Here is a 26,848-nt window from a genome sequence, read left to right as displayed (position 1 = left end):
TCGCTTTCTAAAAAACGGCAAACAAAGATTGAAAGACGGAGAAAAGCGCCACAGGCAAGACTGTTTTGCTTTTAAACTTTGCTGTAGTTGTAAGCTCCTTGAGCTGAGACTATTTTCAACAGTATCTTTTTCATCATTTCACAGGCTCATATGACTGATAAAACAAGGAGGAGTGACAAAGAGAACGAAGAGGCACAAAGAAAACTTGAGAAATGACTGAGAGAACGACACTCTGAAGGTAAGAAATTTATCTGACGGATAGAGAGGTGCTGAGATTGTGTTGATAAGGTGATGGAGGGATTGTTTTTGGAGGAGTGCGGGTGGAATGGTGTTACTGGAAGGGAAACGCTGTGGAGTGTTGATCATGACTGGCAGGATTCTGTGTGTGTGTGTGTGTGTGTGTCTGTGTCTCTGTGTGTGTGTGTGTGTGTGTCTGTGTGTGTGTGTGTGTGTCTGTGTGTGTGTCTGTGTGTGTGTGTGTGTGTGTGTGTTTGTGTTTCGTGCTCATTAGTATAGAGGTTAAGTTTAAACCTGTCAGTACAGGGTGACGGCAAACTCACCCACCCGCCCACAATCACAGTCAGTTTAACGAAAAAAAAAAGAGAGAGAGAGTATTCCTGACAAGAAAAAGATAAAAATAGAGAAAGAGATGGAGAGATACTAGATAAAATAAGAGCTTATCCTGGAGGAATATTAGCTAACGCTACCTGTATGACAGGAGAATTCTGATGTAATTCTAGTTTAACATTATATGTATATATAATACATTTCAGGGATAGTTAATGTAAGTCAATATTTTATATATTTAAATGAATAATCTATTATATCACGTAGCACTGAAGACTGTAGTAATGATGCTGAAAATTCAGCTTTGATCACAGGAATAAATTATATTTTAAGGCAGTGGTTCCCAACCACGTTCCTGGAGGCCCCCCATTGCTGCACATTTTGCATCTCTCCTTTGTCTGACACACCAGTTTCAGGTCTTGGAGTCTCTACTAATGAGCTGATGATTTGAATCAGGTGTGTTTGATTAAGGAGACATGGAAAACCTGCAGTGTTGGGGGGCTCCAGGAACGTGGTTGGGAACCACTGTTTTAAGGTATATTAAAATAGAAAACTGTTATTTTAAATTGTAATTATTTTTTTACAATATTACTGTTTTTTCTGTATTTTTGATCAAATAAATGCAGCCTTGATGAGCATAAGAGATTTCTTTAAAAAGTATTAAAAATATTTATTTAATAATGTTTAATTTTTTATATTTAATACAAATAAATATTCATTATAAAGGAAATATTTCATATAGAAAATATTGCAATTATTATGTAGTGTCATAAATTCTTAATATATTTCTCAGCAAAAAAATTATGTATATTTAATTGATTGTGACTAGCATATCATACAATTTAAATAAAATGTTAATCAATTAACAACATAGTTCAAATCCAGCATCTCGTAATGGTTTTGGACTGTTTTGTATTCCATTTGTTTCCTGTCTGTTCTTAGTTTGCTTGTTTCTTGATTAATGTATGATTTCTATTTTGATATGCCATTAATTTTTTAGGTTTCTTGTGTCTTCATTTATAAGGTAGAGCTCTAGAGTTTTTGAAAAAAAACAAGTGCAGGGTTTTTTTTTTCTTCTTCTTGTATCTGACAGAAGATACGAGAAAAGAAACTTAAAACTTGGTCTTGGAAGATGACTAAACCTGACTTGACCGGACTGTTAAAAGCTCACTAAAACATTCAGTTAACACACTCTGCAATATGTCAATTTGTTAATCAACAACATTAATGACACTGAGGTGAGAGTTTGTTGACCTCACGGTACATGCATATCTCTATTTTGACTGTCCTCTCTGTCCTTCTTTGTAGTAAAGCTAGTGTGTCTCATTTCAGGAGCTCAGCTGCTATAAAGATCCATTTAATCCATCTATCTGCTGCTGCAGCCTCTTTCTGTCCTCATTCACTCTCTCGTGCTGAAGTGGAAAACATGGTCAGCATCACCATCTGTGTGTGCTGAGGATCAGATGGGCTGTTTGCTGCGATTAAACGTCTTCTAATCCTCCGGCTGCTCTTCTCAGAGCAAACAATCAGAGAGAGAGAGAGAGGAAGAGGAAGAGTGTGTAGTGAGGATTGTTTTGTAAATGAATAGTTGGTTAATGATTAATCAGTTGAGTGAATTTGCAAATAGAATTTACAAATGAGTAGCCCAACTAAATAAACTTTACATACATTTTTTATTAGTATCATATATTTTGTGATATAACAAAAGTGTAAAAGATTTTTTAAAGCTTCCGTTAATTCGAAACATCTCAGCAGCAAGAGCTTGGGCTGTTTCTGAGAAGTTAAAAGACACTGAGACGGTTGTTTGTGTGATTTTGCTTTTATACAACAGGTCAGTGAAGAAGAAGTTCATTTTTGAGTATTTTTCCAACGCAATATTTCCAGTTACGTGCCAGTTTCTGAACTGTTGCAACACACAGTAAGTAATATGATTCATTGCATTTGAACGAATGAATGACTCAACGATTCAGTCTTAATGGCAGTCTCTTGTTTTGAATGAATCTGTTAAATGAATTTCAGCAACTTATAAATACAGTCTCTTGTTGCGTTCCTGAACAAGTTTTTGAACCAATCGGTTGAATTAATGATTTAATTTCTCACTCTTAAAGGCAGTCACTAGTTTCATTTCTGAATGAGTTAGTGTTTCTGAACAAAACAGTTGAGTGAATCACTTAATGACTCGCTCATAAAGGCAACCACTTGTTTCATTACTTGGATGAATTAATGTTTTTGAATGAATTGGTTGAGTGAATGACTCGCTGATAAAGGCATTCACTTGTTTAGATCCTGAAATAATTAGTGCTTTTAATGAATTGGTTGAATAAATGGGGCGTTGACTCGCTCATAAAGACAGTCCTTCATTTCCACCTGGCTTATTGATGTTACTTGCAGAAAAAGTTACTGACAATGTGATACAAATAAAAAAAAAAATCATGATACAGTTTTCAGTGTCACATGATCCTTCAGAAATCAATCTACTATGCTGATTTGATGCTCAAGAAGCATTAACTATTATTATCAATGTTGAAAACAGTTGAGTTGCTTAATGTTTTTATGGAAACTGTTAAATAGAATAAATAACAATATGCCTTTGTCATGACATCTTTACTGTCACTTTTAATCAATGCATCCTTGCTTATGTATATAATTTGATATATTATAAATACAGTATCAGATATCAGGCTTTTACCAGAAGCAGTATGCCATGACTTTGACCAGATTCTTTGACTTGTTTTAAATTTTTACTGTCAGCACTGACTCAACCCCCTTGCCCTGACTCGTCAGGTTAATTCAGGCTTGTTCGGCTGTTTTTGCCTTGTTTCAGGGCTGTGATCGAGACAAACTTCCATTCGTCTCTCATCTTCTGATGATGCAATTTCTCCTTGACACAAAGAGCCTTCAGTTTTCATCAAGTGATCTTTCACTCCGTGAGTAACAATTATTGTATGACATGACAGGAACAGGAGAAGGAAGAGGAGATGACACTTCATCTGCAGATGAATAATTAAAAAACAGATTGATCAAAGTGGGGCCAAATGCACCCTTTCATTCACCTGTCATTAACGGCAGGTTTGGCTTCTGTAATAATTCATCTTTTTGTTCTCTGGCTGCGTAACATGGACGCTGATATTCTTGCTCCAGGGCTCATCATGATGTCATATTAGGATCCTTAAATGTGGCTTGATCCTCTTGACAGCGGATGTGTCTCTCCCAGTGAGATCACATCCCTCTTCATCTCACGTTGTTTCCTGCTTTCACAGACTTTGACTTTGAAAGTTCAGAAATGCAGCATCAGGATTTTCAGCCCATCAGCCTCCGTGATTGGTTCAATTACTTTTCCATTCTACTTTAGGGAGAGGAAGAGTGTGATTCTGTGTGAAATAATGAGACGAGAGCATGTGCGTATATGACAGTGGAAGTGTGTGTGTGTGTGTGTGTGTGTGTGTGTGTCTGAGAGTTGGTTTAACTTTTCTGAACTGGTAAATAAAAATCCACACCAAGTTGCTAAAAATAATGTGCTTTGTGAAAATATCCGTATAATGACTAAATAATTTGTAAAAGTTTATTAATAATTACATTATGTACAATAAAAAACAGAAGAAAGCAGAAAGGAGGAAATTTAAGGTGTCTTCTAACATAAAGACTGTATTTTAATTTACTATTATATCAATATTTTTCATAGATAGATAGATAGATGGATGAGCTTAATCTCCAGAGATGAACATCACACAGAGACTGATAAATTTACACATCAGACACGTCTCTCCTCCTGCATCTCTCTCAAGCTCTCGCTTGTGTGAGTTCATCCCTCCTTCCACAGGCTGTGATAGAGAAATGTTCTCTGGCTTCTCTTAATGTGAAGCACATTCCTTCAATTCACTTCCACAGATACTCCTGCATGTAATATCGTCAAAGGTGCACTTTCCATTTCAAAGCTTTCCTGTCTCTCAGTGAGAGTGATCGCACCCCAGTGTCCTCGCAGTGCGCCTTCATTTCAAACACTCCTAAAGGCCATGTTTGCTGTTTCAGCTTTATTCTTTCATTCATGCTGTACATAAATTATAGGAACCTTTATTTCTGTAGCTGTCCTTCATGAAGTCCTCTCTGCTTAGATCACGTCTATCAACCTCAAGAATACAGTATTAGGAGCTATGTTCAGAATAAATACTGGCATACTGTTTATTGTACACTGCACAGGCTAGTCTACTATATATATTTTTTATTAACTATCTTTATGTAATATATGAAACGGTATTCAACAATAAACATCTCAATCAATAATATGCTGTTTATGAATTACCTCATTACTTTGCATGTTTACAGTTATTCAGTTATTCACCAGCGTTTAACTAAATAAAATTTAGAGCAAGTGACTTTCCTGAGGTAAAATTTGTCATGTGACATCGTTTAAGAGATGTTTTATTCACATCTTTCTGAGTTTGAAACAGTGTTTTGTCAGTTTCAGTCCAGTTTTGTGTAAAATGCCTTAACCTTTAAGTAAAATATCTGTAGTAAATTTTTTTTTTTTTCTAGCGAACCTATAATATGAACGTTGAGTGTCTATCTGAGAGGGCAAACAAATCATCACATGATATATTTTTCACTTTTTTTTTTCTTTTTTAGATTTTCCAAGATTTAAAACACTGCTTTGTCTATTTTAATCCAGTTTTGAGTAAAAGGTGCCTTAACTAACAAACAAACAAACAAACAAACAAAAATATATATATATATATATTCTAGGGACCTGAAGAGATATGGCTGTTGAGTGTCCTCCTGAGGTAAAAGTAAGGTCAAGTGGCATGTTTACGAGTTGTTGTACGTCTCTCAGCGGTTGAAATATATGTTTTGGCTATTACACAAGAGATGATACATTTCAGTAAGTTGTGCTGTATCTTTTAACACACTCGCTGATGTTAATTTAGTGTTATGTCATGCTACATTTACTATTTGAGAGGGAGAGATGATCAGGAACATAGAGCGATGTATCTCGCCACATTAAAGAGCGGCAAAACGATACTTATTGTTTAAATTTCGTAATAAAATTGACGCAATTTGGAAGCTAAGGCTTTGTTTTAACCAAAAATAACATAAAACACAAACCCTAAAGTTATTTATAATCACTTTTGTACACAAATAACGTCACACATATGCTAAATTGAAAATAACAGAGGGTACTAACACACAAAGAATATGAAAGCATTCTTATTTGAACATATCCACTGATTTAAGTGTAGAATATAATGAGAGTAGTTTGCATAAATGAGGAATTAATAATAGCAGCCTTTGCTGTTAGTTCTGTGCTGGTTTTGTTGATGTAATTTGACTGGACGGTGTAGTTTATTTCTGGTTGGCTCACTTTAAACTTCAGTTGTTTGATATTTTAGAGCAAAACTGTGCAAACTATGACTCTGTATTTGAGTACAGACTAGAGTATGAATTTTATAACCCAGCAATAACACCTTGGGCATTTTCATTAAAGACAAAACTGAATGAACAAGATTTGTCAGCAATAAGAGGAATTATATGAAGTTGTCTTCTTTACTATGTTAAACTGCTTGGATCATTGGCAGTGAGTGTGGTCTCTCACAGCTGAGATGGGCTGATGTGCCGGATATGTTAATATTCCCTGCTCCAGCGCCCCGTCCTGCAGTCGGGGCTGTTTGAGATGGATCTAGGCCAGTGACATGGGGCTCTTGAGAAAAAGACTCCAGTCACTGAGTTCTGGGTTATTACAGCTGTCTGTGTGCACTTTACTACCTTCAGTCATAGAGAAAAGATCTCGATTCGATTTATATTTAATATTGGGCAAATAAGAAAAAACTGTATAAATCATTTTTTATATTTTATTTTTTCAGACATAGACTGAAGTTAGAGCAAGTTTTACTTTGGTTGGACAAGCTGTGCTACCAGTCAAATGTTTGGACACACTTGCTCATTCTTATTTTCTGCTCATTTTATAACAATAGACGTTAAAATATAGATATAAAAATATGTTTTTAAGCTGCTTCATTGTCTAGATTCCAAAGTGCAATTTTAGGGTTGTGCCATTTTAAAACTTACGACATATTTCTGAAAAAATGTTTGGTGAATTCAGGTAAATTTTAAATTTGAGATGACTGGGAAAATTGTCCCAATTAACGTGAATTAATATGTTTAGATGTGTCACAGCTGTACTAAAAAAAATTAAGACTTGTTCCATGAACTGTTTGTCAAAACTCAATTTTTTTAACTCTCATCTGGAGTTTTAACATCCTTGGATTATTCTTCAGTGCTGGTGTCCAAAACTCTGAGAAGATTATGTTTTAGAATGTAAAACTAAGATATGAAATAAGTATTTCTGTATGACTAATCAAGTTTCTTTGTACAGGCGGTCAGATGTTCTTGTTCCGTTGAAGCACAAGATCCTCACTGGATCATCTCAAGTCATGCTGCAGAACATGATCATCAGCTTTGTTCAAATGTCAAAATATACTCACCAATATAATATCATACAAGGATCATTCCAGCTTCAAGTAAGTCACTTTAGGTTTGTTTAACTATGCATACGCATACGTCATATGTTAAGAAAAGCTTTTTCAGTCTTTGTTCCAGATAACCAGTGATAGCCTTAAAAATTCATTTCACTTGAGTATTTCACATGTCCATGCGTCTCCTCTTCTGCAACTCTACAAAATATATCACAGTGATAACAGTTATCAGATATAAAGATGTATATCTGATATCAGATATATATTTATCAGATATCAAGAACACTACTGGTATCAATTAACATTTATTATTTTTAAATAATACAATAAATATACTACAAAGGAACATGGGCTTTGGTAGAGAGTTACAACAAACATCGCTCTCTCTCCACTTCACAATGAAGGACAGGCCTGTTTTCATCGGAGCACTGAGAGGATGTATCATACGGCTGATAAAAAAAGAGAAATGTGGCTGTGGGAAGAAACATGAAGAGAAAGCTTAACATTTTCATGCATACGGGAAAGTTTTAATGCTTCAAAAGACATACAAGGGTGGGTGGACACAGTAAACCTGAATTTATTGACACAAAACCAATATCTCTTCTATCTTCTCATACACAGGTTTGACACGACCGCAAAAACAAACAAACAAACAAACATTACAAAGACAAAAAAAAAAAAAAAAAACAGAATAAACTTTATTTGGCAGCATTACTGCTGGTTTTGAAATTTACAGAAGAATCGGTTGAAATTTGTTTCGTACTGATAAAATTGTGTCAAAACCGCATATTCCTTGTTGAATCCTCTTAAAAGAAACAGTTCAAGTCATATTTAATCAAAACTTAGAGCAAGATTTTGCAGTAGCAGGTCTAGTGGTCAAAAAGCAGAACAAAAGAGTGCAGGAAAATGTCTAGTGGCAAAAGGTGTGATAGATGAATAACAAGATGGCTCTAGCCAATGACAACAAATTCTGGCAGGTGAAGGAATATATGCTAGCGAAATTTTGTAATGTACAACATACTTGAATAATCACACAAGACAATCTGAGTCTTGGTCTTCAAGTCTCTTAAATTAAGAGAAATCTCTTTGGAAGGAAAGCTGAAATCCGCAGTCAAGTTAACTATTCATTCCTCTAAGCGTTTTGGTTAAAATATTCACAGAACCCTCCAAAAAGATCTAATGAAAAGGTCCCAAGCTAATTCTCTAGAGCGGTTTTAAATGCTTCGTTTCCATCGCTTCTGTTAGCTAGAGTAAAAAAAAAGTATATATTTTTAGCACCACAGACAGAAGGAAATAGCACCTAGTTTACGATATTGTGTTTCCTCGTTTAACCATTTCAGAGTAGACTGTGATGCGAACGTTGTAATGTAAAGTGTGAGCTAAAGCCTTTGGAGGACCATAAATGATCTCCATATAACAATCTGGACATTTGTCAAATGTGGTGAGGAATGATAACAGAAAAAAAAACGTGTTCTCATCTATAAATGAATATGATTTTATGGCATGCATAAAAACACTTCCCCACCTCGGGAAGCAAAGCTAGGACTGAAAAAAAAGAATATGAACCGCTTGGGAATCACAGAAGAGCCGATTTCCAATATTACGATACCTCATTTCCACAAAAAGGTATATATTTTTAGCACCACAGACAGAAGGAAATAGCACCTAGTTTACGATATTGTGTTTCCTCAGTGTGATGGTGTGCTCTTCTGATACAGGGAAGCACCGATTCATGAACGTCAGATCAAAGATTCCCCTCATTCATGCGGGTCGCGATCTCACAGACCCACGGAAGCCACTTCAACATGACAGGTAGCAAATTAATGCTCACATTACGGCTGTTTCTTACTTTTATTGTCATTTTGTTGTTTAAATTACAAAAAGATGTGTTCACATCTGGAATAAGACATTTTGTTGCTGTTGCAGTTGCTTTTTTAATCATTTCCTTTATTTTCTCTTCTTCGGATTCACTGGAAATTTCCTCAGGCTCTTATTTGGGGGGATATTTAATTTTTTTAAAAGCGTTTTTTCCAATAACCAGCAGCTCTGTCCTAATCGCTCAATGGGTTCACATGCATGTTTTGAAGCCAGAACCAAAAAAAAACACTTCACCTGAAAAAAATATACAGAAAGTACTTACAAACATAGAAAAAAATATTTATATATATTTATATATATAATCACCATTCCAGGGAATGGAAGACAAGTATGCACAAAAAAAAAAAGAATATAAGAAGAAAAAAGAACAACAAAAAAAAAAACAAAAAAACAAACCAACGGAAAAGATTTCTCGTATGAGAAATGCCGAACCGGACGTGCAAGAACAGGAGGGAAATAAAAGGATGGATCTAATCTGTCTATACAGCCTGTGGGAGGGGTGAAGAGTCGGATGAGCGTAAAGTGGGCGGGGCTGGGAGAGACATGAGTGGTGACCTCATCCAGTTTCAAAACTTGCATGTGATGCAGAGGGTACACTGAGGTTAAAAAGGTTGCTCTGTTATAAGAACCCATTGTTTGGACATCCATTCTTTCTTCAAATTTCTTTTATCCTTACTTTGGTATCTGTTGGGTTTGTTTGGAAACACAAAACTTTACAAATAAGTCGTCCTATTTCTTTCTTGTGTTTTGTTTTCGGAGAAAATGAATATGTTTTGTTCGCGTGTGCTCGCTGAGCAGTCTTAGCCGATGAAGCAGGCCGGTCCGACCTCAAAGCCGAACTTCTGCGTCGCTCCGCCGAAATCGTTGAACATAACGTCAACAAAAGGTACCTGCTCCACTTTCGGTGTGTTGATCTCAAGAATAGTCTTTTCATAACCCTTTTTCAACTGCGGGAGGAAAGAAAGGAGGAGCTATGAACATCGCTTGTGAGAGTACAGAACCGCATAATATTACGATGTATTTTTATGGTTGAAATAGTAAGTTAGTATGCAGTTCTGAATTCAGCAAGTATTTCTGACTCTTACCGCGCATCCGTCGACGGCGGCTCTGATGTACGGGTTGTTATCATAAGACATCTCCTCATCGTTGGAACCCAGGAAGCGGATGGCTTTATCGTAAGAGTCCAGGTCCTGGTCGTGCCAAGCCACTGACTGGTAACAGTTGTATGTCAGGTTCTGCCGAGCCGTGGCACTGAGTAAACGCAGGAACGTCATCTGGACCACTCCAATCGGATTGCCCTCCGCATCCGCGTATGAGAGCTGCGCAGACAATCAGACAGCGGTGCGGTAAAGACAACTGCCAGACAAACACCCCCTAGAGGTTCTGCTGAAAACTACACATCACACCCCTCCGATCCTACACTACAGTACTTTATGATCACTATTGTTTTAGATTTGGGTTCAAAACTCTACAGTGGCCAAAAAAAAAGGAATTTTTCAGGTGAAGTGTTAGAAAATAATAATAAAAATAAATTAATTAGGCCAAAATGTTACGGAAATAAGTTTTATTACCTCAAAACAAGACTGAACTTCTTATATAATTCTTCTTAAGTAAGTTTATTTTGTTTACATTTTTTAAATATATATATATATATATATATATATATATATATATATATATATATAATATATATATATATATATATATTTTTTTTTTTTTTTTTTTACTAAAAAAAACAAAACTTTTGTTTTTTTGCAGTGAAATTAGTCGTCAATTATTTGTCAGAAAACATTGTCAATCTTTTTGGATAAATACTTAGCTATAGCAATTATGTATATACAGTACTGCTCAAAAGTTTGCATTTTGCATTTATTTGATCAAAAATACAGTAAAAACAGCAATATTGTTAAATATTATTACAATTTCAAATAACAGGTTTCTATTTGATTATATTTTAAAATGTAATTTATTTCTGTGATCAAAGCAGAATTTTTATAACAACATCTCCACACTCCACAGTAAAAATACCCCAAAAAAAATCATTCTAATATGATTCGCTGCTCAAGAAGCATTATTTTTCAATATTTCAATTTTCAATACAGTTGTGCTGCTTCATATTTAGTGAAAACCGTGATCATTTTTAATATTAAGTTCAAAAGAACAACATTTATGTGTAATACATTTTTTGTAACATGTCTTTACTGTCATTTCTCATCAAATAAACGCATCTTTGCTTAAAAAAAAAAAAAAAAAAGTAAGAATGAAAGAAAAATCACATCATACAAGTTTATATGTGGTTAAAACATTGATCTGTGTCTTTCGTGTCTAAACACTCTTGTTTCATCAGTCAGGCAAGAGCAGGAAACTCTTTTCCCAGTACAGATCAGCTCTGCATGTATTAAACACCAAAATTCATTTACACATTCAAACATGGAAGATAAACTCATTTTGTTACAGACTCCACTGAAAAATATCACTAATATATTCAAATGAGTTGTACTGGTTTATATGCAAATTCTCCCCTTGTGGTGTGATGAAACATTTGCATTACGGAAATATGCAAATGTTTTGTTTTCATTCTTGAATATACCAACCCATGTTTAGAAGAAAACTCCGTCTCCTCTGATCCACAAATACACACACATGTGACTGACTGAGAGAGCAAGCGCATGCTCCATGCACACACACACACACACACACACACACACACACATATCATTATATACTTACGATTAGGAGGTCTTCTCACACACTCATATGCATTGACTTTGAATGCATGCATGCATGCAACCCACCATGAACACCTCCATTACCACATTACCTCATGATCACAGCTGAATGTCAAGAGAGACTGAACCCAAAGCTCAGTGACTGAGATCTGCCATGGACACAAAGGCTCTGTTCCAAACACCAGTGAATGTCTACTGTCTCTCTTCTAAGGCAGCTTTTATTATGGTTAACTAAAACTATATGTATGTATATGTATAAAAACTTACTTCAGCAAGTTGCCAACATTTCTCATTTTCATTTAGTTACCTTGATGTACTAAAATAAATAAAACTAAAACTAAATTTATTAAAAAAAATAATTTTAAAGTTTTAGTAATTTGTGTTTTCATAAAATGTTTTAAATATAAAGTGAAAACAGAATAAAATAATATACAAATATTTTATATAAAAATTAAATTAATTCAAAATATTAACAAAAACTGTAATAGTGTATCAATAGTATACTTAACACTGCCTCATAGTGACTGATTTGGCAAACTTCATTAGCCAGAATTTAAATATAATCAAAATAATCATGAAGCATGACACAAGGATTTCTTGGTTACTCTTAAAAATAAATAAATTTATATTTTATGGTATTATATAAGTATTATTATGTTAAATACAACATATATTTTCACAATATATTGACTTAATAATCTTTCAATTAATTAATTCAGTTCCAAAGTTTTCATGTAAGTTTACCTTTAAATTACTTACATTGTTTTGCTGTATCTTATACATGATTTTTGCTTCATATTGAAACTTAGTCCAATTAAAATGTTAATGTTGACTAAATGTTTGGTTTTTACTTGTTTTTATATAAAAAGTACATTTACTAACTTGACCTATTTCTTACAGTTGATTCCAATAGTTTGATGTTAGCATGTTCTTGACTTGATAATCTACATGCATTGTTAAATAGTCTATTTTTAAGATTGAACTGTTTTCTATTAAACCTTTTCAATACTAAAAAACAAACACCTATACACAGCTTTACACTAAGATCATCACAATGCGATCGTCTCCGATGCAAAGGATGCATGCAATTCTATAACAAGGTGTCTTAAACGGAAGCTGTTTGATACACCTTTTGCATCTCACGAGCATTTGGAGCTGAGCGACAATCGTGTGTTAGTGGACTCAGTCACTTCAAGGTGATTTCCTCAAGCTTACAGCAACAGAAGACGGGTTGGATTCCATCAGTCAGATCTTCACATGAACAAATCTACAAATTCTAGGGTAAGTCAGGTTTATGTCAATCACATTCTTGAGTCTTTCTGCTAGTGCTAGACTGACTGATGTCTCCGCCCACAGTCCTCAGATTACCCATAAGTCTGAGCAAACACACTTTTTGCTGCCGTTCTGATGATGACCATGCTCGGCCACGAAGGGATCCGAGAAGCATGCAGAAGCACGGGCCGCCAATAAACCGATTGTCCGGAAACACTGAGGATCCGCAGACCCTCGGTACAGGCCCGTTCTCTCATGCATTCCTACTTACCATGGACCCTCTCTTGTAGCGACTATACCATGTGCCTGGACTGTCTTTGGGCCAGCGAGCCATTTTGCTCTGTAAAATAGAAGACTATTTCAGGAGGACAAGAAAGAGGAGTCACTCTTACCAGTTTACCACGTTTGAATTCACTGAACCACTTTCCTGGATTCTCCTTCACCCAAGAGGTGAGTCTGGCCTGAGAGAGAGAGAGTCAGCTAGAGTCAATACTGCAGACAGACAGACAGGAAGTTACAGGTTGCCTGTGGGGATTATTTTGATCTGTTTTGCAGTGTAGTTGTCAATCTGTCCGAGGCAGAGGCTTTCACATAAGACATGTTCTTGCAGACAGTTTGCACGATGTTTGAATAGCCGTGTACATACAAATGGACGTCATAAATATTTTTTTTCGTGCAAACTACAAAAGTGCCACTTGAAAACCTAAAAAGTAGTTTTAAAAATGCCTATAATAATAATAAATAAGTAATGATATAATAGTACTATAATAAAAAAAAATCAGTTTATATTATTATGATTTTGCTTTGACCATGAATCAACAAAAAACCCTAGAACTCCAATTTGACCAACAAAAAACATTTTCGAGTTATTTTTTTGCATCCGGAGCAGTCTGACAGGATGCAAGAGTTGGTTTGAATTTAAAGCTTGCTCTGGTAAATAACTGTGTGAGGTGAGAATAAGCCTGAAGAGTTTTTTTGTTGTTGTTTGTTTGTTTGTTGTTGTCTGCATCTGCTGGTGTGAAGAGTGAACCTGTGGAAGAACTGAATTTAGTGCTGAGAGTCACCTTCACACCCCACTGAGTGATTCTCCATCAGTGATGCTTCTGAGACTCATTAAGGCAAATAACTCGTCACACTTGTGTGCAGAATCTAATACACAAATATCATTAAAGACTAGGATACAAGAACTCTCATTCTATTCAGGAATGGTGCTTTTGAACAGTTGAATAGCTGGTATAGACCTTATTCAGGTTGATGTGAAAGAAAGTACAGGTCGTTCAATATGTCATTGTGATGTGCAGGCTATGTCTTCCCATAGATTTTCAGTGAAAAAAAAAAACATCTAAATCAGATGTGACCTTAAGACAGTGTGACACTGAACAGACTGTACCTCTATTCCTCTCTGCATGTTAAGCTGAACAATTTCTCTCTGGAGGTTTTTCAGGAATCCGTGGACTTCTAACTGTGAGTTGAATCTAGTGTGTGTTTGTCTTAATTTTGATAAGTGATGCTTTTTAAAGTGGTGCTGTGCTAAGTGATTCTGACATCAAAGGTGTTTTACTCTTGATGTGGACTTCTGGGCTTTTTTTTGTGGCTGTCAGGAGAACATTTCTTACCCCTTCACTCTTTTTATCAGGGAAGATGCAGCTCTCTCCACCTGCTGTGAAGTTACAGTACACTTTGAAAGAGTCTCTGGAGCAGCCCTGGTTCGGATCAATCCAGTATTCACCTGAACACAGAAACAAGGGCCATCGTAAGCTTTATGTATGGCTGATATTTTCAAACAAGGCTCATTTAATACAGGGCTGAAAATCAGATTATTTTAATTATGTGATTTGGCACTTAATCATTCATTGTAATTAATTGCGTATGTCACTATGCATTCAGTTAAAGCCTCCAAATGAAGATAATTCTTAGACAAATCTTAATTAGGGTTGCAAAGAGGCAGAAAAAGTATGGCATTACAGAATTTTTGGAAACTTTAGATAATTTTTTAAAAAACTTTTTTGATAACATTTTTGATAACTTTAGCAAAGTTTCCTTCTATTTTCTGCTGCTTTGTATCCTTAATTTTAATTAAATGCATTGTTTTAAATGTATAAAATTTTGTTATCACATTTATATTGCTAGGTTTGTTTTATTTTTATTTACATCATGACTTTGGGTGTTGTGTGAACATTTTGGATAGTTGCTAGAGTGTTGAAAAGTGGTTGCCAGGCCATTACTACTGTAAACTGCAAAACTCGCCACCTAAATGTTTGGATGGTTACTAGGGTGTTTTTAGGCAGTTACTAACTGTGTTCTGAGCGGCTACAAGAATGTTCTAGGTGGTTTATAGAAGGTTGCTATGCCACTGTTGGAAAACTTAAGTAGTGCTTGGCCATGCACAATGCATGAGCTTAATGTCATAGTGGTTGCTACGATGTGGTTTGGTTACTAATGTGTTCTAGTTATTTGATAGGCTGTAACTAGGGGGTTGTGGGTGGTTGCTAAGGCTTCACATTTTCTCTTTATGATTTTTTCATTAGCATCATGGATACCCTCTGTCTCTCTGTTATTGTTGTTTTTCCTGATGCTTTGTTTAAAAGAATCATTAACACACTTGGAAATGTGTGTGTGAGAGAGATACACACCATCTGGGAAATCTGGGTGGCACAGCTGCAGGTCTTTGCAGGTGCGGGCGGGGTTACTCTGTGTGCCCAGCGGGTGTTTCATCTGTTCAATCTCTAGTTTGAGCGAGTTCAGAGAGCCGAATATCTCCTCCATGCCGTCCTCATAGTCTTTGTAATTGGCATCTGCAGCGTCGTCCATCATCTGGCTGGCGTCAATGTTCCTCTTTGCCCGTTTGGGGCTGGACTGCATGGGCAGAGGGTGGATGACATCACCAGGTGGACCCTAGACGAGAAAACAACTGTTAATATTCACATAAAGTGCGTTATTTACAGCACAGGCTAGTGCTGCTCGCTTATGCAAAATTCACCATCAAAATGTTTGGGTGGGTTGTTAGGGTGTTGTTAAGCAGTTGCTAAGGTGTTCTGAGTGACTCTAATGTTTTCTGGGTGGTTTCTAAGGTGTTGTAAGGAAGTTGCTAGGCTGTTACTAAAGAAAATGTTAAATGTGAGTGCAGCTTGGCCATGCAACCTTTGTCACAACATTTGGGTGGTTACTAGGGTGTTGTTAGGCAGTTGCTAAGATGTTCTGAATAGCTGTTTGTTTTTTTAGGTGGTCGCTAGGGTGTAAATAGGATGTTTGGGTGGTTGTTAGGCAGTTGCTAGGTTGTTAATAAATAATTGGAAAATGTAAGTGTAGCTTTGTCATGCAAACTATGTCACAATGTTTGGGTGGTTACTAGGGTGTTGTTAAGCAGTTGCTAAGGTGTTCTAATTGGCTATTGGGGTTTTTAGGTAGATGCTGGGGTGTAGATAGGATGTTTTGGGTGGTTGTTTGGGTGTTGTTAAGCAGTTGCTAAGGTGTTTTGAGTGGCTGTTGGTTTTTTTAAGTGGTTGCTAGGGTGTTGATAGGATGTTTTGGGTGGTTGTTAAGGTGTTGTTAGGCAGTTGCTAGGTTGTTACTGTATAATTGGAAAATGAGAGTGCAGCCCACTAGGAATAATAGTGTGCTAATAAGCAGTTGCTAAGGTGTTTTGAGTGGCTGTTGGAGTTTTAAGTGGTTGCTAGGGTGTTGATAGGATGTTTTGGGTGGTTGTTAAGGTGTTGTTAGGCAGTTGCTAGGCTAGGTTGTTACTGTATAATTGTAAAATGAGAGTGTAGGCCACTTGGAATAATAGTGTGCTGATAAGCAGTTGCGAAGGTGTTCTGAGTGGCTGTTGGAGTTTTTTTAGGAGGTTGCTTAGGTGTTAATAGTATGTTCTGGGTGGTTGTTAGGTAGTTGCTAAGATAATTTACTGTGACTGTTAGGGTTTTTGTGTTGCTAGGGAGTCACTAAATTGTTGGAAATTTTGAGTGTTTCTTGGCTTCACAAAATTCAGACAGTTTCTATGGTTTTCAAGTGGTTGCTAGGGTGTTGTGAGTGGTTGTTAGGGCACTACATTCTCAATGCTTCTAATTGTTTCCTGTTCTATGTCTCACTCTATAAATAAAAGTGGCATAAAAAAGCTCAGTAATAAAAACTACTGTAATATACCTGAAAAATAACTGTATCTAGGATTATCCATCTAAACAATTAGACCTTTACACTGACATTAACTAATCACTTGCATTTCTCTCTGTGTCCTAAGGCTGAGTTACTCAGTTTGTGGAAAGTGCAACTGACACATTCTGTAGATATGATATATCAGGGTTTCTAAAGGAAGCAAAATCCACTGGAGCTCTCAGAGGAACCTTAGATTTGTTTTACACCACATAATAGAGCTCAATTACACTTACATAACATCTACTGCAGAATCATCTGTTTAAATATGTGCTTATCTCACAGAGGAATAACTCGTTTGTGTGTGGAGTTTTGGTTTGTTTTATAGTTCGGTTTAGTGTAGTTACGTACTGGAGGTCCAGGAAGTCCTGGCACTCCAGCTTCTCCCTTCGGTCCAGTCTGACCCTACAAAGACAGAACCAGAAGTAGGCTTAGGCAAATCAGAACTAATTAAAAAAATTATAAATGAATCTGCTAATTAAAATGCTAATTAAATTAACAAGAATAATTAAATAAGAACATGAACTTACAGATGATCCTTTAGCACCTTTAGGACCAGGAGGACCCTGAACAGAGGTGAAGGATTCATATAAATCATTATGAATTGCATTTATATATAATATCCTCAAAAAAAAATAAAGGTTGTAATTAGAACCAAAAATATGGAGAACCTTTTTAATTTTATATAATTTATATAACTTAACATATTATATATATATATATAATTTTATTTTTTTAGAAACTCGTGTAGAATATAATACTGATTCATTAAACTCAAAGAACCACATTGCAACTGAAGTTCCTTATACAGGCAATAAATGGTTCTTGATAAGAAAAAAAAGTCCTTTGCTGCACCACTTAAGAACTTATTTAAAAAAGTATACATAATAAAGGATTTCAAAAAAACATCAGAAATGGTACCGGGAGACCAGGAGGTCCAATGGGTCCAATAGGTCCAGCAGGTCCTGAAATACCCTGTAGAAAAAGACCGATATTGAAGACTGCTTTATGAAAATACAGAGGATTTAGAAAGTTTATTTTAGGTTTTTATTGCTGTATGTGTGTGAACATGTTTCCATACAGTGTCTCCTTTAAGTCCTGCAGTTCCCTGTGGACCTGGCAACCCTCTGTCTCCTTTCTCTCCTTGTTCTCCTGGAGGTCCGATGAGTCCAATGAGACCAGGATGACCCTGAAATTCACCGCTCGATTACTAAACACATCTGTAATGATCATACTCCTTCATAATCATCACTGCCAGCCAGAGTTCAGTGAATGTACTGGACATGTGAAGTCATTACTACAGCTGTGTTCCAAACACTAGACTGTCACCTACCTAGACCAGAGCATTAAGTCATAGTGCAGTTAATTAAGAGTATCAAAGATGGATTTGCTTCTCTCACCTTTTCACCTTTAATACCGGTATCTCCCTTCAGTCCAGGTAGTCCAGGAGGACCCTGAGAGAGAGACATAAGAAGAGTGAGGACTGTAGATTGTCATTTAAGACAGTAATGAACTCGTTCTCAGAGGAATATCATGTCGGTACCATCGGTCCAGGAGGTCCATCGGGTCCGGGAGCACCGGGCAGTCCTTGTTCTCCCTACATCAGGGTCAAACAGATCCATTTATTAACAAAAAATCAATATACAGACAGAACTGTATATGAGGTCTGGTGTTATATTCTGGGGGTTGAAAGGGTGATTTTTACTAGTGATTTTTTATTTTTGAAAGGGTGAATTCTTATTTCAACCAAAAGAGAAAAAAAAACTTTTATTATAGTATTATGTCTGTATTTTTGTTATAGTAATATGTTTTATTATAGTATTTTATTATATATTATGAATGAAGGTACCAAAAGATTTTTGTTTGTTTTTTGTTTTTAAAGCAGCATGAATTAACATACTAGGATGTGTATATATACTTTATACTTTATTATATATATATATATATATATATATATATAATATATATATATTAACACACACACACACACAAATGTATAAATTATATTATATATATTATAATTTTGTCACGATAAAGATATTTTGGAGCATAATATATAAATGGTAATTTTATGTAACGAAATAGGTTTTAATCATTAATAAAACACAATTTAAATACACTAAAAATCTGTAAAAATAAATAAATAAATGCTACAATACTAATAAATTGATCTTAAAATAAAAATATTCATGGTTTCATTCATTAATACTATGTTGTAGTACTAATACAAATACTAATGGTAATTTATTTGTAATTTAAAAGTACAAAAAGTTAATTACGTTATTTTTTCTTAAAATAAAATTCTTATTTTTTTTTACAATAAGTAATCTTTGTCGAATTCTAGAAGCAAAGTTATTTTTTTTTTAATCTAAAAATAAAAATTTCCAAATACTGTATAATATGTATTTTGGTTTAGATTTTTTACATTTTTTATTCTGTTGTGAAATACTGTATGACCCGGGTAGGTTATATACAGGCTTTGTGAGACTGACAAATACATTTGGTATATAATGTGACATTAGGACTTGACATGAGCTGTATAAGGCTGTCAGGCTGCTCCGTTAGCACTCACCACTGGTCCAGGCACACCTCTCAGACCCTCAGAACCGGGCTTTCCAGGGCTTCCCTGAGGACCAACTGGACCTGTCTTACCAGGTGGACCCAGGAGACCAGATTCACCCTGATTCAGAGACACAGCACCATTGAAACCTGTACTGTAATAGCACTTAAGTTAATGAAAGTGTGTACGACTGTGTGAACATTTGTATGTTACCTTGGCACCCTTCTCTCCCTGTCTTCCTTCAGGTCCAGCAGGTCCAGGAGGTCCCTAAAGAGGAAGAATGAAAATTGAGAGCCATATATGGGTATATTAACTTTAAAATAATTAATGTTAATGAATAGTCAAAAATATTTTTAATAAAAAGTATGTTTATAAGCATTACTCACTCTCTTTCCTGGAGGTCCAGTGGGGCCAGTTTCACCAGTAGGTCCAGGGGATCCCTGAAAGAAACAACATTATAAAAACAGCAAACATTATAAAACACATTTGCATGCAGCCGAGATGTCAAATGATAGTGTTTAAATCAAACTCACCGGCTGTCCAGGCTCTCCATCATCACCCTTATCTCCAGGAGCACCATCCAAACCCTGCAGAGCAAGAAAAAGCATGTCACTTCCTGAAACAACCTGAAAATGTTTCTGTAATAACTACATTTTACATGAATAGTACTTACAGATGGACCAGGCTCTCCAGGAGGACCAGGATCACCAGGGAAACCACTCGGACCCTGAAAATCAAACCAAACATTTGAACATTTTTATATTTGATCAGAAACACGGTGACTGCAAGGTCTCATAAGCATAAAGAGTAAGGTACGACAAGCTATACTTATTGACTAATTAGCATGCAGAACCTATAATACACTCTCAAAAATAAAGGTTTTAGAAAACATTAAAGTATATCTTAATTTCTTATTCATATTTTAGTTTGAACTTTATTTTTGTACTAATGCAAAAAAAAAAGTAAATAAATTTGGTTTTTAAAAATTTTAAACATTTCAATTTTTATTCATTATTTAAATAAAAAAGTCATAAATTTTAATACAGTATACTGTGTATTGTTGGGTATAATGCAGTGTTTATTTTTGGCCCACAGCCTTCAATCAAGTTTGCTTTTTGGCCTATCATATTAAGCAATGCAAGTTTATTGTAAGAATAATAAAGAGGATAGATAAATAAGATACAGTACGATATTAAACATTGGGCACCTCTGTTATATGCTATTTTTTCTAAAAAAGCTTAAATAAATAATAATAATAATAAAAATAATTAAATATATGGCCAAAATTTCGTCTAATTAAAAAAACAGCAAAATAAATAGATAAAACAATTACATGAATTTACGCATTGCAGCATTATAATATATGGTATAGTATGAAATCTTAACTATGAGGTTTGCCAAATATTACATTTAACAGTGTAATTAAATTATTAGTGTTTGTAAAGATTATCTTTGACTGCGCATCAGATGACGGCCAAGATCACTGAAAGGTGAGCTTTGCTGGTTAAATATGGTTCTTCTATGGCATTGTTGCAAAAACCTCCTTTGGGAAGTTTTAATTTTAAGAGTGTCTTTTTCAGACACCAAATAAATAATTAATGATAAGAACATACAGGGCTTCCTTTAGGACCATCATCTCCTGGTGGTCCTTTAGGTCCGGGGGGCCCAGCAGAACCAGCGGGTCCGGATTCTCCCTTTTCTCCTCGCTCTCCTCTTGGACCCTAAAACACACACGAGATATGAGATATGAGTGTTGTTCTGAGACTTTTTTATGTTTTAGAGTTTTTCATATGAGTGTTTTTTTGTTTTGTGTTTTTGCCGTACTGGGGGGCCGACGTCTCCCTGTGGGCCTGGTTCTCCTGTTTCACCGGAGTCTCCCTACAGAAAAACAGAGAGAGGTGTAAGTAAAGCATGGCTCTTTTTTCTCCTCAACACTGCAAGATTTTGTCCACTGGACAGAAGAGCACATCAGCATCATTATTCACTGTCTCGTCAGCAAATCTGCTTTCCTCTGCAGATGCCACATTCCAGCATCAAAATCTGCGCAACATCGATATTCAGACCAACAAACGACCTTGATGACGACCGATCATTATATATCCAGACACTTCTGAATTGGAGAGATGACACTTTGAAAAATGAACTAGACTTTTTCTGAGGAAGTGAGTGATGCTCATGAAAAACTAGCTGTCATTATGCTCGAGAGTTGTTGGTGGTTGTTTAACATTATTGTTTAGCATAAGTCAAAAGAGCCCATCCACAGGTTTTTATAATTTTCTGGTCTATGTATATTAATGCGATTTTTTTTTAATGCATATTATATTGTGACTGATTCCCAATAACTGGCTGAAAATAAAATGCTATACTATTTATTGTAAATTTTAAAAATAAATAAATGAAAATTAAATTACTAAATAATAAATTTAATTATTAGACAAATGGCCAAAATTATACAAATATTCTAAATAAAAATTGTAAAATAAATTATATAAAAATTTCAATAAATAATTATCATATTTATTATACATTATTTATTATATACTAGGATGTGCCAGTGTAATGACAGAAAGTAAAGTAGGACATACACTATACAGTATGTCAGCCCACTAGGCTATAGGCGCCGACTTTATTTATTTATTATATAATTTAATACTTATATAATTATAATAATTAAATAATAAATTAAATAAATAAATGGCCATAATTTAATTTCTATACTATTTTGCCTGAATAACAAATACAAATAAAGAACTAAGTAAATAAAAGGCTAAAATTAAAAGTCTAAATAAAAAATAAATAAACTAACCCTTTTCATGCAATGACTGATAGCCAGTAAATGGCTGAAATTAAAATTAGTGTTATTAAATTATGCTTTTAATAAATTATCAGTGCTTTCGAATATTATCTTTAAGTGAGCATTAGATGATGGCAAAGGTAAAACTAAGTAAAATGAGCGTGCACAATTAAATATCCCAATATCAACTGCTATTGATTCAAAAAGGAATAACAGTGATGCTTCCCTTAGCAAACCACTAATAAAACACTATTAAATCAATCAGTTTGTGACTAAACATTCAACATCGTCCATCCTCACCCTGTGCTTTCTCTCGTGCTTATAAACATGAGTTATTTTCTGTGCTCTCAGAGGCTGTTTAAGGGTGTGTGTGTGTGGATACTTCTGCACGTCTGCCATACTGAGGGATTAAGAGTCTCTCAGCCGCTCTGAACTGCTTCATTCATGTGTGTGTGTCAGACTGAGGTATCTCTGTCTCTCTGTAGTGGGATAAGAGGTCTGTCAGAGTGAAGAGCTGAGGTAAATCCTCCAGACTAACAGCAAACAGCCTTGTCTCCAGGTCTCATTCTATCATCTTTATCTGTTTTCTTTTTAAGTCCTCCACTCGTCTGTGTTTTTCTGGGTCGTTTCTCTGGGCAAAACTCCTCTCTAAGCACAACTGAAACGGGTCCTTGGTTCCGAGGCAGAACAATAGTGCTGAAGCGCCGTATTAAATAATATTGACAGAGGCCAGTGCTGAGGTGATGAAGCGCAGTCATGCGAACGCACGCTCTGCTGAGACATACACACAGACACAGACACTCACAGTTCAGTCACACACACACACACACTCCAGAGGAAAAACTCAAGATCACTTCACTGAAGGTAAAGCATGAAGTAAAGCAACGTTACTTGTTGAATTTTGCAAGTAAAGCATGTTTAATGCACTTTAAAAAAAATCTTGTCACACAGTTTAAAATGAACTTCACACATCTGCTAAAGACGAATAAACTGAGAAACTCACTGACCATAAATATCTAAACATTTTGCATTAACATTTTTAATTATGTTGCATTATTTTGTTGATGACAAAGATAAGAAAAACACCACAATATATTTTCAGCTATATTATTATTATCATTACTATTAAATCATTCAAATAAGAATTAACAAAGCTATCGATACATCTACACAGTTTATAGTATTTGCTTAAAAATTACATGAAATTATTACTATTATTATTATATTATTAATTACAACAAACAAAATGACTGATACAATTATTGTTGTTATTATTATTAAATCACTCTAATAAGAATTAACAAAGCTATTGATACATCTACATGGTATATAGTATACAGTATAATCACTCTAATTAGAATTAACAAAGCTATTGATACATCTACATGGTATATAGTATACAGTATATGCTTAAAAATGTAATGAAATTATTATTATTATTATTATTATTATATTTTTATTATTAATAACAATAAATCACTCCAATTAGAATTAACTAAGCTACAGATACATTTACTTGTTGTATAGTCATTATTTAAAATTATTATTATTAATAATAATATCATCATCATTATATACTAGATATACATTTATTATTAATATTATTCATTAGTTAATTAGAATAAACAAACTATTGATACATTTACTAGTTGTATAGTCACTACTTAAAAAATAATATACAAATGTAATATTATTACTGCAAATCTACTGACATGTAAATGGTGTACAGTCATTGCTTAATCATTAAATGAAATGAAATCATTTTAATCGGAATGAACAAAGCTGCCTGTCATCATAACTCTGGTTAGGCTAATGCTGCTGCTCGTGAAGCTCAAACCAAGCATCAGAGACACTGTGTTACACTTTCTGAGGATAATAATCAATGAATGGCTTACTTACAGTCTGCAAATTAAACTGAGAAGTATTTAACTTACCAAAACACTCACAGACACACTCACAAACTCTAGAGAGAAGCTACAGGAAACCTCAGTCACGAGACACACGCAGATCCTGAACTGACTGAGCGTGCACACACACACACACACACACACACAGGGATCATACTCCCTCAGATCATTAAGGGCGTCGGTTTCTAATTAAAATGAAATGATAGTGTTTTGTTCATGGCACTGATGCAGATCACCTTCTCTCCCACGGCTCCTGGGTTGCCGATTCCTCCCGGGGGTCCCTGTGGTCCATCGGCTCCTGGGGGTCCGGAGGGGCCTCTGGGGCCAGGAGGACCGGGTGGACCCTGAGAGAAAAGAAAAGAAAGCTCAGTTTCTATTAAAATACAATTACATTTGATCAAAATGACTGTGTGGATGTGGATGTGTACCATCTGACCGACGTCACCAGTCTCTCCCTTCTCGCCCGGGGGTCCAGGCAAACCCTGCACACAAACACAACTAGTTAAAACCAACCACAACTCAAACTAACAGTTAAATCCTGTCCAAACTACATTACAGTCCACATGAGATGCTATTTGCAGTCCATTTTACTTCCACAATCTGACATATTTCCAAGGTGAGACTTTTATCCATCTGGAATAAATTTGCTGATGAATTAAAAAATATATATTATATTGTGGACTATGGTGCCATAACGGTTTTAGATGGTGATATCATGGTATTTAATGATTATCATATTCACATACAATTCCATGCACAAGTTCAGAGTCAGTAATAAATTTTAAAAGTCTAAATACTCTTACCATGACCACAATTACATTTATCAAAAAAAAAATAAAAACAATAAAAACATTAAAAATCATAAAAATTATTACAAAATTAAACTAACTGTTTGCTATTTGAATATATTTCCAAATTGTAATTTATTCCTGTGACGCAAAGCTGAATTTTCAGCATCATTACTCCAGTCTATAAAAATATTTTCATTACTTGAAATAAAATTAACGTTAACTGAAATAAAATAAAATATAAAAAAGCCTTAATCTTATTTTATTTCAACTAGTTGCCAAGGCAATATTTAAATTTTTGCCTAGTTTAAATTGAAGTACTAAAATAACTAAAACTGAAATAAAATTAACAAAAACTCTAATCACATAAAAAGCTATTTAAAAATGTTAACTAAAAAAACAAATATAAAAAGGCCTTAATATAAAAAAACATTAAACTCAACATTATCAGCTAGTTGTCAAACCAACATTAACACAAAAATAAAAACAAAAAAAACAAAATAAAAAATTTGAAGTACTAAAAAAACTATATAGACATATTAAAAAACAAAAAAAAAAAACAAAAAAAAAAAAACAAAAAAAAAACCTTAACTCAAATAAAAGAACTAAAAAATTAAGAATAAAAAAAAAACAAAAAAAAACTTAAATAAAAATTTGAAGTACTAAAATAACAAACAAAAACTGAAATAAAAATGAATAAAAACTATATAGGCATTAAAAAAACTAATTAAAAATTATAAAAACTTAAAATATTATTAAAATTAAAATCAGTCAAAATATGAGAGGTAAATATAAGGATTGCAATAAAAAACCTAAAATACATTTAAATATGATTTGTAAATGAAAAGATAACATCTAAATCAATTTAATCAATTAATAAAAACTATGATATCAAACTACGACAACAACTCTACTAAACAGTGTTTTAAACAAGCAGAAACCAAACTTTGAGTTCTAACCTGAAGGCCGACAGGTCCTGGTGGTCCTGGGAAGCCTCGTGCACCCTCATCTCCCTTCTGCCCAAACAGACCCTGCTGACCTCTGGGACCGGGCTCTCCATCAGCACCCTGCAGGGAGGAAGTGACATCACTAACACCGCTTATACCGCAGCAAGACATACGGCATGTAAGAAATGGCTGACTTCATTATACTCACAGGTGGACCCGGCTGACCTGGAGGACCTTGGCTACCGACGGGCCCCGGAGGACCCTGAAGAATGGCAGAAAGAAGGAGAAAAAATAAATGAGGAGAAAGAAAAAGCAAGTGAGCACAACTCACAACTTGATTTTCATAACAAAGACAACATCTATATTCATAACGGCGCAGTGGTAATAACAGAACGAATGATCGTTGTGGGAGAACGACACAAACAAACAGACGAATCCAAACAGGACTCATTGAAGAAATGATGTTTTCAGACTCAAGTGGAATGCAGATGTAAACAGTAAATTCAGAGTGACTCACCTGCTCGCCCTTGTCACCTTTGCTTCCCTTCTGTCCCGGCTCTCCAAGCTCGCCCTGTCACAATAACACAGCATTTACATGTGCAAATAATATCTAGCAAATATATAAAAATGTCACATGATACAATAATACAAATTTTACAAATCCAGTATCTGAGTTTGTTTGGGACAAAAATCGCTTCTGCTCACCAAGGCTGCAATTATTTGATCAAAAATACAGAAAAAACAATAAAATTGTGAAATATTATTGCAATTTTAAATAACCGTTTTCTAT

General features: G+C 34.9%; 1 protein-coding gene across 1 annotated transcript in view; it reads right to left on the bottom strand.

Moving 5' to 3' along the window:
* Positions 1–9,350: 9,350 nt before the first annotated feature.
* LOC109073133 (collagen alpha-1(V) chain-like) overlaps positions 9,351–26,848 on the bottom strand; it is a 98,731-nt gene continuing 81,233 nt past the window's right edge. Inside the window, 23 exon segments of the mRNA XM_042747899.1 lie at positions 9,351–9,859; positions 9,998–10,231; positions 13,306–13,374; positions 14,530–14,642; positions 15,547–15,808; positions 17,414–17,467; positions 17,593–17,628; positions 17,984–18,037; positions 18,144–18,251; positions 18,463–18,516; positions 18,606–18,659; positions 19,635–19,742; positions 19,836–19,889; positions 20,009–20,062; positions 20,156–20,209; positions 20,296–20,349; positions 21,236–21,343; positions 21,447–21,500; positions 24,560–24,667; positions 24,752–24,805; positions 26,071–26,178; positions 26,267–26,320; positions 26,576–26,629. Of these exon segments, the coding sequence (XP_042603833.1) occupies positions 9,713–9,859; positions 9,998–10,231; positions 13,306–13,374; positions 14,530–14,642; positions 15,547–15,808; positions 17,414–17,467; positions 17,593–17,628; positions 17,984–18,037; positions 18,144–18,251; positions 18,463–18,516; positions 18,606–18,659; positions 19,635–19,742; positions 19,836–19,889; positions 20,009–20,062; positions 20,156–20,209; positions 20,296–20,349; positions 21,236–21,343; positions 21,447–21,500; positions 24,560–24,667; positions 24,752–24,805; positions 26,071–26,178; positions 26,267–26,320; positions 26,576–26,629 (2,049 nt within the window). The 3' untranslated portion in view covers positions 9,351–9,712.

The sequence above is a fragment of the Cyprinus carpio genome, chromosome B21, assembly GCF_018340385.1.
Source record: "Cyprinus carpio isolate SPL01 chromosome B21, ASM1834038v1, whole genome shotgun sequence".
Lineage (NCBI taxonomy): Eukaryota > Metazoa > Chordata > Actinopteri > Cypriniformes > Cyprinidae > Cyprinus > Cyprinus carpio.
The sequence above is the reverse complement of the archived record's forward strand: the minus strand, read 5'-3'. Positions and strand labels throughout refer to the sequence as shown.